General features: G+C 44.0%; 1 protein-coding gene across 6 annotated transcripts in view; it reads right to left on the reverse strand.

The window, feature by feature from the left end:
- The window catches only part of NTNG2 (netrin G2), a 193,713-nt gene that overhangs the window by 100,672 nt on the left and 74,739 nt on the right, over nt 1-18,302 (reverse strand). For all 6 annotated transcript variants that reach the window (XM_077477795.1, XM_077477811.1, XM_077477803.1 and 3 more), the window contains exon 3: nt 7,812-8,455. In XM_077477795.1, coding sequence (XP_077333921.1) covers nt 7,812-8,455 — 644 coding nt within the window. The remainder of the gene's footprint in view (nt 1-7,811; nt 8,456-18,302) is intronic.

Genomic DNA, 18,302 nt, shown 5'->3' on the forward strand with positions numbered 1-18,302 from the left:
ATACTGGAGTGGCGCTACTCTACAGGTCATCAGAGTGATATACTGTATTTCAAGCGTTTCTTTCTTTTAGTATTGATAATTATGGAGTACTGCTAGTGAAAACCCAAAATTCAGTATCTCAGAAATTTAGAATATTGTGAAAAAGTTTAATATTATAGACTTACGGTGTCACACTCTTATCAGCTAATGACCTAAAACAATGCAGACAAGCTGAAGGCCACTATCAAAAAAATCTGGGCAGTGCCACAGGCTGATCACCTCCATGCCATGCCACATTGATGCAGTAATTAATGCAAAAGAAGCTCCGACCAAGTATTTAGTGCATACTATACTGTACATGGACATACTTTTCAGTAAGCTAACATTTCTGTATTAAAAATCCTTTTTTTTATTGGTCTTATGTAATATTCTAAATTTTCTGAGATACTGAATTGTGGGTTTTCACTAGCTGTAAGCCATAATCATCAAAATTAAAAGAAAGAAATGCTTGCAATATATCACTCTGTGTGCAAAGCACCTATATAATATAGGAGTTTCGCTTTTTGAAATGAATTCGAGAAATAAATGAACTTTTTGATGATATTCAAATTTTTTGAGATGCAACTGTATATAATGTACCTTCAATTTGGTAAGGAGGTCTATAGTGCACCTCCCTCCACATAAGTTATTCTTTCTGTGAATAAATCAGATTTCTTCCAACTGTGATATAATCAAATGTGATATAAACTATATGCCCTTGTACACACGGTCGGAAATTCCAAACACAAAATCCGTCTGATTTTTTCCAACGGATTTTGTCCGAAACTGGTGTTGCATACACACGGTCGGACAAAGTTGTCAGAAAATCCAATCTTTCTGGACGTAATGACATTCGTTTGTTACGACAGGACTATGTTCAGGCTAGAAGCAATTCAGTTCGCATTGTGCGCTATACAAGTATTTCATTCATTCAGGCTAGTAGCCAATAGCTTTGGTCTCGTAATTTAATCTAAGCATGCGTGGCACTTTGTCCGATCGGAACTCTCTACAAATGATCGGACAAAGTGCAATCGGATCATGTTGTCGGAAAACTTTATATCCAGCTCTCAAACTTTGTTGGTCGGACATTCCGAAAAAGTCAATGGAGCCCACACACGGTTGGATTATCCGACAACATGGTCCGATCGGATATTTTCCGTCGGAATGTCCAACCATGTGTACAAGGGCTATTACCATACATTATATGTGTTCTAAATGAAGTGAACTACAAAACACATTCCCCTCTGAATACCAAAATATGAAATACATTGTTGTGAAAATAAACTACCTCCCTTTTTAAAAAGGGGATCAAATTAATTTATAAATTTATTAATTTGTATATCAATATGGAATAAAATAAAAGTAAAAATTAATATCAATTCATATAGTGGACTACTATTCTCTCCCCCTTACATCATGACAGCATAAATATTTAACCACTTAAGGACCGCCGTATTGCCATTGTACGTCATTACAATGGCACAGGCAGGCACAAGCATGTACATGTACGTGCCTGCCTTCCAGCGGATGGGGGGTCCGATCGGACCCCCTCCCGCTGGATACGGCGGTCCGGTTTGCTGCAGGAGTGATCCGTGATGAGGGGATGGCCGTTGGTTTCTGGCCATCCCCTCTCGATCGCTCCTGGCCAATGACAAGCTTCCTCCCACTGTGTATTGTATACACAGGAAGGAGGAAGTGATGTCATTCTCCTCGGGGCGATCTTTTTGACCAGACTACGAGGAGAAGACAAAAAGTAAGTGTGCACCAACACTACACTGACATGTAGGTACACACAGGCACACAAACCCCCCCCCCCCCCGATCGCCCCCGCCCCCCCCCCCAGTCACAGTGTCACTGATTGCATTGATCATTTATTTACTGATCACTGCATTCAGTGTCAGTTGTAAAAGTAAAAACTGTCAGGGCAGTTAGTGTTAGGTCCAGGGTAGCCCCCTATCACCCCCCAATAAAGATTTAACCCCCTGATTGCCCCTAGAGTTAACCCTTTCACCCCCTTTTGCCAGTGTCACTAAGCGATCTTTTTTCTGATCGCTGCATTAGTGTCGCTATTGTCGCTAGGTAGCTAGTTATTTTTTTAGGTTCACCGCCAGGTTTTTATAGCGCTAGGTACCCCGATATACTACCCAATAATGGTTTTAACCCCCTGATTGCCCCTAGAGTTAACCCTTTCACCCCCTTTTGCCAGTGTCACTAAGCGATCATTTTTCTGATCGCTGCATTAGTGTCGCTATTGTCGCTAGGTAGCTAGTTTTTTAGGTTCACCACCAGGTTTTTATAGCGCTAGGTACCCCGATATACTACCCAATAATGGTTTTAACCCCCTGATTGCCCCTAGAGTTAACCCTTTCACCCCCTTTTGCCAGTGTCACTAAGCGATCATTTTTCTGATCGCTGCATTAGTGTCGCTATTGTCGCTAGGTAGCTAGTTATTTTTTTAGGTTCACCGCCAGGTTTTTATAGCGCTAGGTACCCCGATATACTACCCAATAATGGTTTTAACCCCCTGATTGCCCCTAGTTAACCCTTTCACCAGCGATCACAGTATAAGTGTCACTGGTGACGCTGGTTAGCCAGTTAGTTATTTAGGTTCCCCGTCAGGTTTTTATATAGCGCCAGGGACCCCCATATACTACCTAATAAAAATTTGAACCCCCTGATTGCCCCTAGTTAACCCTTTCACCAGTGATCACCGTATAAGTGTTACGGGTGACTCTGGTTAGTTTGCTTTTTATAGCATCAGGCCACCCACCATTTATTACCCAATAAAGGTTTAACCCCCTGATCACCCGGCGGGTGATATCAATTAGGTTTTAGGGTCAGGGTCTGCGTCGCCCCAGGCAGCGCTAGGTTAGTGCCAGTACCGCTAACACCCACACGCAAAGCATAAACCTCCCGTAGTGGTATAGAATCTGAACAGATCAATATCTGATCTGATCAGATCTATACTAGCGTCCCCAGCAGTTTAGGGTTCCAAAAAAACGCATTGTTAGCGGGATCAGCCCAGATACCTGCTGGCACCTGCGTTTTGCCCCTCCGCCCAGCCCACCCAAGTGCAGTATCGATTGATCACTGTCACTTACAAAACACTAAACACATAACTGCAGCGATCGCAGAGTCAGGCCTGATCCCTGCGATCGCTAAGTTTTTTTTGGTAGCATTTTATATTTAAACCCGGAAGGCAGTGCTTGGGTTTTCGGGGTCCCGTATGTGGCTAGGCTCCCAAAAAGTCCCCCACATGTGGTATTCCCGTACTCGGGAGAAGCAGCAGAATTTATTTTGGGGTGTAATTTGACTTATGCCCATAGCATGTGTGAGCAATATATCATTTAGTGACAACTTTGTGCAGAAAAATTTTTTTTTTTAAATTCCTGCAACTTGTGGCAAAATATAAAATATTTAATGGACTCAACATGCCTCTCAGTAAATAGCTTGGGGTGTCTACTTTCCAAAATGGGGTCAATTGGGGGGGTTTTGTGCTATTTTGGCATTTTATGGCCTTCGAAACTGTGATAGGTAGTGAGGAGTGAAATCAAAAATTTGCACCCTTAGAAACCCTGAAGGCAGTGATTGGTTTTCGGGGTGCCGTACGCAGCTAGACTCCCAAAAAGTCCCACATATGTGGTATCCTCGTACTCAGGAGAAGCAGCAGAATATATTTTGGGGTGCAATTCCACATATAACTATGGCATGTGTGAGCAATATATCATTTAGTGACAACTTTTTGTAAACTTTTTTTTTTTTTTGTGTCATTATTCAATCACTTGGGACAAAAAAAAAATATTCAATGGGCTCAACATGCCTCTCCACAACTTCCTTGGGGTGTCTTCTTTCCAAAATGGGGTCATTTGGGGGGGTTTTGTGTTATTTTGGCATTTTATGGCCTTCGAAACTGTGATAGGTAGTGAGGAGTGAAATAAAAAATTTGCACCCTTAGAAACCCTGAAGGCAGTGATTGGTTTTCGGGGTGCCGTACGCAGCTAGACTCCCAAAAAGTCCCACATATGTGGTATCCTCGTACTCAGGAGAAGCAGCAGAATATATTTTGGGGTGCAATTTCACATATAACTATGGCATGTGTGAGCAATATATCATTTAGTGACAACTTTTTGTAAACTTTTTATTTTATTTTTTTTGTGTCATTATTCAATCACTTGGGACAAAAAAAAAAATATTCAATGGGCTCAATATGCCTCTCCACAACTTCCTTGGGGTGTCTACTTGGGGTCATTTGGGGGGGGGGTTGTACTGCCCTGCCATTTTAGCACCTCAAGAAATGAGATAGGCAGTCGTAAATTAAAAGCTGTGTAAATTCCAGAAAATGTACTCTAGTTTGTAGACGCTATAACTTTTGCGCAAACCAATAAACATATGCTTATTGACATTTTTTTTTACTAAAGACATGTGGCTGAATACATTTTGCCCTAAATGTATGACTAAAATTGAGTTTATTCGATTTTTCTTATAACAAAAAGTAGAAAATATCATTTTTTCTCAAAATTTTCAGTCTTTTTCCATTTATATCGCAAATAATAAAAATCGCAGAGGCAATCAAATACCATCAAAAGAAAGCTCTATTTGTGGGAAGAAAAGGACGCAAATTTCGTTTGGGTGCAATATCATGACCGCGCAATTACCAGTTAAAGCAGCACAGTGCGAAATTGTAAAAAGACCTCTGGTCCTTAGGGTGTTTATTGGTCCGGGGCTGAAGTGGTTAAAAAACAACAAATTCCAATTTTATGGAAGTATAAGTCCACAAATATCGGTCCATGTGCACTGTTCAATTGTGATTCTTATTAGGTGCAATATAAATGTGCTTTCTATGCTGTTTTGAAACTGCTTCCATTTGTGCTCCGCCTCCAAAGGCCCCACTCAACAGAATGTAAGACCCCTACGGGTCAGATGACAATTTATAGGGATAATCTCTCTGGTTCTTAGAATAGTATTTCCTTGCTTCTTTTTCTCGGTTTTCCATTAATCATCATACACTAGGGACAATCGTAATAAAACTGACAAAATGTAAGCTTCCATAGCGTTATACCATTAACTTTTGTAACATAAAAATTAAAATTGCACTTACAATGTATGAGAAGTTATGGAGCTTTAAAATAAACACTGTTCAGGATGCCCTGCTTTCCACAGACCAGATTTTCCGGAAAAAAACAAAAGTAACGCAAAATAGCTCAGCCCAACACGTTTTGTCATCGTGACGTCATCAGGAGCGGTCGCTGTGTCATCTGACCCATAGGTGAAATCCTCCTCCATTCATACCCCTCACCTTTGCCTGCCTTATTCTTCTGGTGCAGCAGGGGTTAATAAACCTAAGGGGCTCTCATCAAGACTATTTCCACCCTTTCTGCCCAGCTCCACCATTCATAGTCGTATTATAGTGTCTATGAATAAAACTATGGATCTATGAATGCAGGATGGAGAGATGATTGATAGCTCTGCCCTCTCCATTCATAGATTCTGTTTCATTCATTGAAGCTACAGTGCAGCTTCTATGAATGGCGAAACTGGGCAAAAAAGCCACGTCTTTTCTATCTGGGAAAGATTCCATATTACTTCTCATTCGGTGACACAAGACAAAGTAAGACATTTTAATGATAACACAGACAGCAACAAAAACATGACACAACATCTGTACTAGGACTAGTAGTGGGGGAAAAGGTGATGGGCAGTAAAACCAGGCGGTTGGGCCATGTTTTACCCCCTCAAGCTGCAAAGTCAACAGTGCAGGGGTGTACACATGCCATGGCAAAACTTATATCCCTATTGCCTTTGGTGGGCAGTAGTGATGCCTCCATTCCCAGTCGATGCCTTGTATGGGGAAACGCATCGGGTGGAGCACTAGCCCTTGACGTCATCACACTAACAGTCAGCTGGCTTAAAGGTATTGTAAAGCTTTGTTTTTTATTTTATAAATAGGTTCCTTTAAGCTAGTGCATTGTTGGTTCACTTACCTTTTCCTTCGATTTCCCTTCTAACAGTTTTTTTTCTTTGTCTGAATTTCTCACTTCCTGTCTCTCCTCAGTAAACTTCACACCATCATCTGAGCGGTGTTTAGTCAGCCAGAACAGCTTACTGAGGAGGAACAGGAAGTGAGAAATTCAGACAAAGAAAGCAAAGAAAAAAAACATTTAGAAGGGAAATAGAAGGAAAATGTAAGTGAACCAACAATGCACTAGCTTAAAGGAACCTATTTAGAAAATAAAAAATTAACCTTTACAATTCCTTTAAGCCGCGGCTGTTTCTGAAATCTTCTTACCGTATTCTTGGATGTAAGCATTTGCTACAATTTTAAAATCAATTTATTTTGGACATACTACACCATAAAGTCCTTTCTTCTATCCTCTATTGAATGAGGTCATCCAGGACTATTTGAAAAATATAGGATGATTCTCATGGGAAAGACTTCTCTCTAAATTTGGATATCCCACTGCAACAGAAGGAGCATTTTCCCCTGAAAAGAACAACAGGAGGATCGTATTCCCGCCAGCAGGCTTGTGAACAGGCGTCTTTGATCTCTATAATTTGAGATCCTAGGAATCTGGTATGATATGATATTATTTCCTGACCTCAGAATATTGGAAGATACTGTATCTTCCAATATTCTGAGGTCAGGAAATAATATCATATCATACCAGATTCCTTTTTCACACCACTGTATAAGGTTTCTCATCTCACGGTCATTACACTTATATGGACTATCTATTATTGAGGGTTTTTTTGAGCATATGCAATAATCTTTTTGATCACTCTCTATAGTGATCAGTTCACTAATTGTTTTATATGTATTTTTCTTGTGTATTGGCATTTTATATGAATGTCCTTTTTTGAGATATTTCACTTGCAACACCTGTTTGGTATTTCCTTTTTATTTTTTCACGTATTCACTTTTCTTATTTGAATAGTAGTGGATGCACGCTTGTTTTTTATTTATCCATATGTTTTGAGCTTCAGTATTTAGGCTATTTACGAGCTGCAGCACCCTGTTCTTGTATAGGTTAGCACAGATATTTACTTTATTATAAGTAGTGTTGCTGTACACAACATATTCAAAAGATTGGGGCTGCGCTGTTGGTGTTGGTGAGCATTTACAGGGTTCAGACAAGTGGTGTATGAAATATAGCCTGCTCACCACCTGTCAATCACCTTTGAAAAGTAATGCACCACAGATCATTTTCAGAGGTGTGTCACTAACGAGGGAGGGGGGGGGGGACTCACCAATTTGGACATAGCAATAAAAACCTGACAGTGGTTCTAACCCTTCATTAAAGTAGTTGTAAACCCTTACAAACTAGACTAAGGCTTACCTGTAGGTCCAAGAAATATCTCCTAAACCTACACGGTTTAGGAGATATTTACAAAAAGACAGGCACCGCTGTCTACGGCGCATGAGCCGTAGACAGCGGCGCGCAGGTGCACTATCGCCGTTAGCAGCATGCCACTGCTAACGGCGATATGCCGTTAGTGGCAACTCCCGGGCGCATGCGCGGGAGTGACGTCATTGTTGCTCCAGCGCTGTGAGTGGCCAGAGTAGCGATACCTGGAAGAAGATGGACGCTCCGGTGACATCGCTGGCTCCTGTGTCAGGTAAGTGACACATAGTGGGCTACTATGTGATGAATACTAGCCCATTATGCTTTACCTTTGTAGGGAGACAAAGAAGAAGTAAACCTATTAGGGTTTACTTCCTCTTTAATCAATCTGAAACTAAAAAGAAATTTCAGCTGAAGTAACAATATCACAGATGTTATCCATCAGACACTTACCTGGCTGTCACCTCTATGTTGGAAATGGCATAGAAATACTTTCTCAGATTATCCCGCTGCACGTAAGTCCCACCCAGTGCCGGGCGCAACAAACGGAGCCGCAGGTCGGTAAAAGTGAAAAAGTCCTTTAAACCTTTGGCGCTCTCCATCCGAGTGTACAAGTTCTCCATCTTTCGCAGATCTGGGCCAGCAAAGATGGCAAAACGTTCTCGAACCTCAAAGAGCACGTTTTTCTCCTTCTTGGAGCCCGCCCAGCGGGAGTAATCCTCTGTGCACAGCACGCGGGTGACGTTACTCGCCATGAGATTCACCACCTTCTTGGGGGTCATGCCAAAAGCTTCAATACAATCATCAGCGTAGTATTGGTAAGGGTGCCAAGTTCTGCCATAGTCTAATGATTTCTCCAGCATCATGGCAGTGGGCCGTCCATACTCAAAGGTGACAACAATGTCATCTGTTAACTCAATAGTCTTGTTCCAGGATAACGTGATGTTAGCTACCAGAGGCTCTGGGTATCTTTTCCATGTGACGCTTTGCCAGTAAGTAGCCATGCCTTCTTCGTCTTTGTCCACCATGTGGCTAGGCGGGTGGGCAAGGTCAGGCGTGGAGGCATCGCACTCATCGCTGCAGAGGTACGGGTTCTCCTGTTGGAAAGAAGGCAAAAAAGGTTGTTGGTTTTACATTTGGCTACATGACAAATTTAACTCAGCAATGCTCAGTGCTTTAATTGAGTTTATTTTTTTATTCATTATTAAATTTTTTTACTTTTTTTTTTTTTACTCTCAACTTCAGTCAGCTAATAAATATAATGCTCTGGGAGCTACCTCATCCCCCCATTTCCTGTCTCACTCATTAACCATTAAAGTATAACTAAAGGCACAACTTTTTGTTTTGGATAGGGTGGAGAGGGATTAGAACCCCTGCTACGTTTTTATAGCTGTTGGTGCCCTCGTTAGAGTCACCCTCTCTATTTGTCTTGGTTACAGTTATCATAAGTGAAAGTAAGACAAAATCCCAACTTTTGGGATGTCCCCAGAACAGTAATAGAGGGGAAATCTTCCAATGGGGACACTAGTTCTGGTGATAAGTGGGTCCCCAAGAGATTCCCTAAACTTGCAGGTATTCCCTCTCACTTCCGGTTTTGGCTATGGAACAGGAAGTGAAGAGAAATCTCCCCAATAGGACACAGATAGCAAAAAAAAAAAACCTCCCTTACTCCTTATAAAATAATATAGCTCTACTTCAAAGCTGAACTCCAGAAAGAAATAAAAATTACTCCAGCAGTGGTGCACCCCTTGCAATTTGAATACAAATTGTTCCCTGATTGGATGGTTTGAGAGGCCGGACAGTGACTTTACAACCTTCACCTTGTCCTGAGAACCATTGGCATTTATTGAAAAAATGCCAAGTGTTCTCTGAATGACACTCATACAGAGCAAGTAACCTTCTGTTTTTACTAATCAGAAGGGCAGCTGCTTAGCATGGAACCTGGAAGTTAGTGGCAATCACTTTAGTAGTGGTGCCCACTATAGTGATTTCCAGCTAATACTGGGGCCTTCCTGGTATGATACACATACATGCTTACATTAAGGTCCAAACTGGACCAATGTATCTATGGAAAAATATGCAAACCTGGAATAAAGCATTAATTATAGCAATATGTAGCTGTTTTTGCATTTCTTTTTAACTTTACCATCATGAACAGCTGATAAAGCACAGCTTTTAAATCGACTGACACTACAGCAGCCAATGTCAACCAGGGTTCCATGGAACTCTACAGTCCCACAGAGATTTATATGGGCTCCTTGAGCATGGGGCAATTTCTGCCTTTCAGATAAGTAACCACTGACACCAACAATCTTTTTAGTGCGGCGGCCAGTCCACAAGGGCGCCATCCTTCTTATTTCCATGTGGGGCACCAGACTCATAGGCTTCTATGAGCTTTTTTTTCTTTTTTGGAAGCACATGCCTGAGGCTCTAATTGGCTTCAAAAAGGTTGGGCTTGGGGCGCAGAACCCACCCACTTGTGATATTAGGGAATGAAATTTCGCTATTGACTTCTGGCTTCTCCTCCGGGCCAAGTAGGACAGGAGATGAATCTTAAGACCAGATTAGCCGGGAGAAGAAGCTGGGGAAGCTGCGACCATGGATGGGGTGAGTGCGGACCTGGAGGTTTGTTTTCTGACCCCCCTCCCAATCATCTCAGATGTAAGGGGCATTCTTCTCAGTGACCCTCACACCAATGTACGTGAGCTTTAGATATACAAATTATTAGCAAGGGTTCCTTGAAACCAAAACGTTTTTTCATGGATTTCTCCATGTTAAAAAAGGATGTAAAAGGTTGCACTAGAGCACCCTTTCTCCTTTCTCTAAAAACCGAGAGGGAAAAGGAAAGTTCTGAACCTAAAATGACTAAAATATGCTAGGATGCTAAAGGGGCATACTAGTCCATTAGAAGGTCTCCTTTTTACATCCAAAAACTCTAGTAGCAGCTCTTCAATGAGATGGAAGTAATCTCTGTAGGGAACAAAAAGAGACACCAGAGGTCACCAACTAAGTGTAGCATATATGGAAATTATATTGTAGAAGAGAAGAGCGTTTTGGGAGAGTCAATGCTCCTTTGTATATGACACACCGGTACGCAGAGCCACGCCCCCCCAACTTGCAGTTCTCCTACATGTGACATCATCTCTGGTCCTGTGCATTCTGTGTGCTCCACGATGGCTCCAGCACTTCCTGGATCAGCTGTCTGCGCTATCCTCACAACTGGCAGCCTCTACTGTGGACCTCAACTACCGACAAGAGTGTGGAAAGAGATATGCCTTTACTTGTTTTGCTGCTTGTTTTTTTACTATTACATTTCCATACATGCTACACTTATTTGGCGCCTTCTGCTGTCTCCTTTTTGCTTCCATACTTTTAGCTACAGTATCTCACAAAAGAGAGTACAAAAAGTGAGTACACCCCTCACACTTTTGTAAATATTTTATCTTTTTTATGTGACAACACTGAAGAAATTTGCTACAATGTAAAGTAGTGAGTGTACAGCTTGTATAATCGTTAAAATTTTCTGTCCCCTTAAAATGAGTCAACACACAGCCATTAATGTCTAAACTGCTGGCAACAAAAGTGAGTACATCCTTAGTGAAAATGCCCAAATTGGGCCCAAAGTGTCAATATTTTGTGTGGCCACCATTATTTTCCAGCACTGCCTTAACTCTCTTGGGCCTCTTGAGTTCACCAGAGATTCAGAGGTTGCCACTGAAGTCCTCTTTTACTCCTCCATGATGACATCACAGAGATGGTGGATGTTAGCGACCTTGCGCTCTTCCACCTTTGGTTTGAGGATGCCCAAAAGATGCTCAATAGGGTCTGGAGACATGCTTAGCCCGTCCTTCATCTTTACCCTCAGCTTCTTTAGCAAGGCAGTGGTTGTCTTGGAGGTGTGTTTGGGGTCGTTATCATGTTGGAATACTGCCCTGTGGCCCAGTCACTGAAGGGAGGGGATCATGCTTTGCTTCAGTATGTCACAGTACATGTTGGCATTCATGGTTCTCTCAATGGACTGTAGCTCCCCAGTGTCGGCAACACTCATAGAGCCCCAGACCATTACACTCCCACCACCATCAATACAGATTGCTTATTTTACAGGTCAGTCTAGTTTCATTCAATGGGAAATTAGGAATGCCAAATTTCACAAATCTGGTGTGATGAGTAAACAGGGAAAGCCAACTGCTCTAACTAAACAAATCAACCTTAGACTAATATATGTAGGAAATTGGAATTGGATTGACAGGAGGGGAGGGATATCATTAAGCCAGAAAATTTTGACAGGAGGGGAGGGAACACTCATAGAGCCCCAGACCATCGGCAACACTCGGCAACACTCATAGAGCCCCAGACCATTACACTCCCACCACCATCAATACAGATTGCTTATTTTACAGGTCAGTCTAGTTTCATTCAATGGGAAATTAGGAATGCCAAATTTCACAAATCTGGTGTGATGAGTAAACAGGGAAAGCCAACTGCTCTAACTAAACAAATCAACCTTAGACTAATATATGTAGGAAATTGGAATTGGATTGACAGGAGGGGAGGGATATCATTAAGCCAGAAAATTTTGACAGGAGGGGAGGGAACACTCATAGAGCCCCAGACCATCGGCAACACTCGGCAACACTCATAGAGCCCCAGACCATTACACTCCCACCACCATCAATACAGATTGCTTATTTTACAGGTCAGTCTAGTTTCATTCAATGGGAAATTAGGAATGCCAAATTTCACAAATCTGGTGTGATGAGTAAACAGGGAAAGCCAACTGCTCTAACTAAACAAATCAACCTTAGACTAATATATGTAGGAAATTGGAATTGGATTGACAGGAGGGGAGGGATATCATTAAGCCAGAAAATTTTTGTCGCACATGAGAAAACATTGAAAATGGAAAAAGCACATAAATATAGGGCTTTAAACTGAATACGTCATTGTTATGTATAAGGAGCCACGACACCTTTAAAAAGGCAGATGTAAGAAGAACACCGTGCTATCAAAATCTATCTCTGGCCCATTTATTCTAACTTGCTGGTTTGATCTGAATTCACTTTCAATATCCTGTAATTACATTAAAGGACACAGCGGGCAGAATGTTCTCTGCAGACAGGAAAAAAACACTGAAAATGCAATCTGAAATGTCTTAAAGCAGACCCAGGACGCGAAAGGGCAGCTCATCCTATTCCTTACCCCAGGCTCACACATTTGCAGCAATCTTTTTTTTTGAGCGCAAATACTTTTTTTTTTTTAACAGATGCCCTCTCTAAGTTTATCAATCCTTGCCTAGAAGAGGATGAAGTCAGTCTGGTCTGTCCATCTGACCTGCAGCCTCGTGGGAAACATCATACATCCCAAGAGACTCTTCCTCCACCCAGGCTCTAATACATTTGTAGTAGGGTTGCAATGTTACCGTGTTTTTATCAGTGAGTATGAGTACCGATACTTTCGTTCAAGTACTCAGTGACACAGAGTACTGATACTTTGCGGTGTGATATGTGTCAATACAGGAAACAATTGGCACAAATTGCACTTCGAAGATTTGCATGTGATTTGAACATGAATGTGGTGCAATTCCTGAAATCGCATGCAATTTCCCCCATTGCTCGTGTGTGTGTGTGTGTGTGTGTGTGTGTGTGTGTGTGTGTGTGTGTGTGTGTGCGTGTGTGTGTGTATAGAAAGGAAAAAGTGTCATCTAGTGGGCAGTTCATTAAAATGTTAGAACTTACAGTACATATCTGTCTAAATGCAAGATTAGGGATGAGCTTCGTGTTCGAGTCGAACGTAAGTTCGACTCGAACATTGGTCGTTCGGGCGTTTGCCGAATTCCGAACGTTTGGGCCGTTCGCGGCAAAATTCGTGTGGCCCACAATGCACTGCGATGGCGCAGTGCATTGCTGTCTCATGATTGGCCAAGCATGCACTGTGACCCCGCATGCTTGGCCAATCGCAGCGCCAGCAGCGAGGAGAGCCATGGTTGGCCACAGGCATCCTGCCTGTGGCCAATCATAGCTCAGGCTGTGTAGTGCACGCCCCACACTATATAAGGCCGCCTTTGAGGCGGCCTCGTGTAGTGTGTTAGTTAGCATCTGAAGCAGTGGGTGTTCTGTGTACCTTCAACACAGTTACACACCAATCGTTTTTGGCTGTTTTCCTATCTTGCTCTTGTGTAGTGGTTACTGTCTGTGCCCTGACCGCAGTATACACCACTATATTCACCTCACCTATATAGCTAGTGATCTAGCTTTAATAATAGAGCTTGCAGTCAGTAGTGTTAGTGCGTGCTGTCTGCGTGCTCTGTACCCAGTACATACCACTATATCCACCTACATAGCTGTTCTCTATTTGAGCCCAATTGCCATCTGCAGGAGTTATTGGAAGTTGTGTGTGCTTCCAGCACAGCACAGCACAGTATACATCTGTATATACCCCTTTAACTCTGCTGTTTTCTGGTTATTGTCTGCGTGCCCTGACCGCAGTATACACCGTGATATTCACCTCACCTATATAGCTAGTGGTCCATCTTTAATAATAGCGCTTGCAGTCAGTAGTGTCACTCAGGAGATAGTGCGTGCTGTCTGCGTGCTCTGTACCCAGTACATACCGCTATAATCCACCTACATAGCTGTTCTCTATTTGGGCCCAATTGTCATCTGCAGGAGTTATTGGAAGTTGTGTGTGCTTCCAGCACAGCACAGTACAGTATACATCTGTATATACCCCTTTAACTCTGCTGTTTTCTGGTTATTGTCTGCGTGCCCTGACCGCAGTATACACCGTGATATTCACCTCACCTATATACAGTGGTGTAAAAAAGTGTTTGCCCCCTTCCTCATTTCCTGTTCCTTTGCATGTTTGTCACACTTAAGTGTTTCGGAACATCAAACCAATTTAAACAATAGTCAAGGACAACACAAGTAAACACAAAATGCAATTTGTAAATGAAGGTGTTTATTATTAAAGGTGAAAAAAAATCCAAACCATCATGGCCCTGTGTGAAAAAGTGATTGCCCCCTAAACCTAATAACTGGTTGGGCCCCCCTTAGCAGCAACAACTGCAACCAAGCGTTTGCGATAACGTGCAATGAGGCTTTTACAGCGTCCTGGAGGAATTTTGGCCCACTCATCTTTGCAGAATTGTCCTAATTCAGTTACATTAGAGGGTTTTCGAGCATGAACGGCCTTTTTAAGGTCATACCACAACATCTCAATAGGATTCAGGTCAGGACTTTGGCTAGGCCACTCCAAAGTCTTCATTTTGTTTTTCTTCAGCCATTCGGTGGTGGACTTGCTGGTGTGTTTAGGATCATTGTCCTGCTGCAGAACCCAAGTTCGTTTCAGCTTGAGTACACGAACAGATGGTCGGACATTCTCCTTCAGGATCTCTTGGTAGACAGCAGAATTCATAGTTCCTTTTATCACGGCAAGTCTTCCAGGTCCTGAAGCAGCAAAACAGCCCCAGACCATCACACTACCACCACCATATTTTACTGTTGGTATAATGTTCTTTTTATGAAATGCAGTGTTCCTTCTACGCTAGATATACTTGGACACACACCTTCCAAAGAGTTCCACTTTTGTCTCATCGGTCCACAGAATGTTGTCCCAAAAGTCTTGGGGATCATCAAGATGTGTTGTGGAGAAATTGAGACGAGCTTTGATGTTCTTTTTGCTCAGCAGTGGTTTTCTCCTTGGAACTCTGCCATGCAGGCCATTTTTGCCCAGTCTTTTCCTGATGGTGGAGGCATGAACGCTGACCTTAACTGAGGCAAGTGAGGCCTGCAGTTCCTTGGACGTTGTTGTGGGGTCTTTTGTGACCTCTTGGATGAGTCGTCGCTGCGCTCTTGGGGTAATTTTGGGCGGCCGGCCACTCCTGGGAAGGTTCACCACTGTTCCATGTCTTCGCCATTTGTGGATAATGGCTCTCACTGTGGTTCGCTGGATTCCCAAAGCTTTGGAAATGGCTTTATAACCCTTTCCAGACTGATAGATCTCAATTACTTTCTTTCTCAATTGTTCCTGAATTTCTTTGGGTCTCGGCATGATGTGTAGCTTTTAAGGATCTTCTGGTGGACCTTACTGTGTCAAGCAGCTCCTATTTAAGTGATGTCTTGATTGTGAACAGGTGTGGCAATAATCAGGCCTGGGTGTGGCTAGAGAAATTGAACTCAGGTGTGGACAACCACAGTTATAGTATGTTTTAACAAGGGGGGCAATCACTTTTTCACACAGGGCCATGATGGTTTGGATTTTTTTTCACCTTTAATAATAAACACCTTCATTTACAAATTGCATTTTGTGTTTACTTGTGTTATCCTTGACTATTGTTTAAATTGGTTTGATGTTCCGAAACACTTAAGTGTGACAAACATGCAAAGGAACAGGAAATGAGGAAGGGGGCAAACACTTTTTCACACCACTGTAGCTAGTGGTCCATCTTTAATAATAGCGCTTGCAGTCAGTAGTGTCACTCAGGAGATAGTGCGTGCTGTCTGCGTGCTCTGTACCCAGTACATACCGCTATAATCCACCTACATAGCTGTTCTCTATTTGGGCCCAATTGTCATCTGCAGGAGTTATTGGAAGTTGTGTGTGCTTCCAGCACAGCACAGTATACATCTGTATATACCCCTTTAACTCTGCTGTTCTATAAAAAAGGCATCTGCAGGAGTTAGTGGGTGTTGTGTGCCTCCAGCACAATATAAACTACCCAACTACTGTTTTACCCAACTCCCTTCAGGCCATTACCATGTCTGGAAGGCCAGCAAGGAGAGGCAGACAGGCGTGAGCCGATAAAAGAGGGCAAGCAGGCTCTGTGTCTAGAGACAACAGTGCTGGTCGTGGACGCGGTGCATTGTCATCAGCACGTGCCCATGGGACATGCTTGTCCTTCTTTTCTGCAGCTGGACATGTTGAACCGCAACATGCCAACGACTTGGTAGAGTGGATGACCAAGCCCTCTTCATCCTCCTCATCCTCTCTCACCCAGTCTCAGGGTAGTAGCAAAGCAGCTGCCAACGCATCGTCTTCCCTCCTCTCAATGTCATCATCAGTGACTCCTTCCCTAGACCCACCACGTCCTCCTGAGGAGTCTCCTGAACTCTTTGAGCACAGTGTTGGGTACATGCTCCAGGAGGATGCCCAGTGTTTGGTGGGCTCTGATGATGACACTCAGCTAGAGGAAGGCAGTAGCGTGAGCGCAGAGAGAGAGGATGCTCAAGAAGCACAGCAATCTGGCAGTCATGTTCCACAAGCTGCAGCATACTGCCAGGTTTGCTACAGCGATGAGGAGGGAGGGGATGATGAGGGCACTGACTCCACGTGGGTGCCTGGAAGGAGGGAGGAGGAGGAGGAGGCACATGTCCAACGAGGCAGGATGCCCTCCGGGGGCCAGCTTAGGGGCAGCACTCCGACTGAATCACACCGCAGAGCTCCGCCTGCGCAGAGCGCTTCCTCTGCGCGTTATTCTAAAAGTTCTTTGGTGTGGGCCTTTTTTGAGACGAGTGCATCAGATCGCACCGCTGCTATTTGCAACATATGTCTCAAGCGTATCTCACGTGGCCAAAACATCAGCCGCTTGGGCACCACATGCTTGACCAGACATATGTTGACCTGCCATGCAGCTCGTTGGCAAGCGTACCTCAAAGACCCACACCAAAGAACAAAGCGGACCTCTCCTTGCTCCTCATCAGCTGGCATCTCCAACCCCACTAGACCTTCAGTCCTCTCTGAAACCTGCTCTGAGAGGAATGAAGGTGTAGAATTAGGTGTGTCACAGCCAAGTGCTTCCGGGAACTCTGCTAGTGGTACATCCACGTCCGATTATAGCAGGCAAATGTCCCTGCCCCAGCTGCTGGACCGGCGGAAGAAATTTACTCCCAGCCATCCACATGCCCAGCGGTTGAATGCTAGCTTGGTTAAATTGCTAGCACTTCAACTGCTGCCTTTTCAGTTGGTAGACTCGGCCCCCTTCCGTGAGTTTGTACAATGTGCGGTTCCTCAGTGGCAGGTCCCCAAATGCCACTTTTTCTCACGGAAGGCGATTCCGGCTCTCTACCGGCATGTGGAAGGCAATGTCCTTGCCTCGCTGGACAGGGCGGTCAGCGGTAAGGTGCATATTACCGCTGACTCATGGTCCAGCAGGCATGGACAGGGACGTTACCTGTCTTTCACGGCCCATTGGGTCACTCTTCTGGCTGCTGGGAAGGATGCAGGACAAGGTGCAGTAGTGTTGGAGGTTGTTCCGCCACCACGCCTCCAAAATGCTACTATTGGTTGTAACACACCTCTCTCCTCCACCCCCTCCTCTTCTTCTTCCTCCATGGCCTCTTCCAGTGCTCTGTCCTCAGAACCAGCGGTGCTCCGTAGGCGTTCCAGGGGCTACGCAAGTACGCAGGCAAAACGATGCCATGCCGTGCTTGCGCTGGTTTGTTTGGGGGACAGGAGCCACACTGGGGCGGATGTTTTGTCAGCTCTGCAGGGGCAGGCCGAAAGGTGGTTGACGCCGCGCCAGCTTAAGCCAGGAATGGTGGTTTGCGACAATGGCACCAACCTCCTCTCTGCCCTCCGACAGGGACAACTGACCCATGTGCCCTGTGTAGCTCACGTCCTTAACCTGGTGGTGCAGCGGTTCTTGGGCAGGTACCCCGGCTTACATGATGTCCTGAAGCAGGCCAGGAAAGTCTGTGTGCATTTCCGCCGATCATTTAATGCCTGTGCTCGGCTGGCTGAGCTCCAAAAGGAGTTGAACCTGCCCAAGAACCGCCTTATATGTGACATGCCCACCAGATGGAACTCAACATTGGCCATGCTGCAGCAGCTGCACACGCAGCAGAGGGCCATCAATGAGTACCTGTGCGACTACGGCACCAGGACAGGGTCAGGGGAGCTTGGTTTTTTCTCACCACGCCAGTGGGGCATGATCAGGGATGCATGCAC

Source organism: Lithobates pipiens, unplaced genomic scaffold (genome assembly GCF_037356315.1).
Source record: "Lithobates pipiens isolate NorthernLeopardFrog02 unplaced genomic scaffold, aLitPip1_a1.2 Scaffold_1, whole genome shotgun sequence".
In the NCBI taxonomy this organism is placed as follows: Eukaryota; Metazoa; Chordata; class Amphibia; order Anura; family Ranidae; genus Lithobates; species Lithobates pipiens.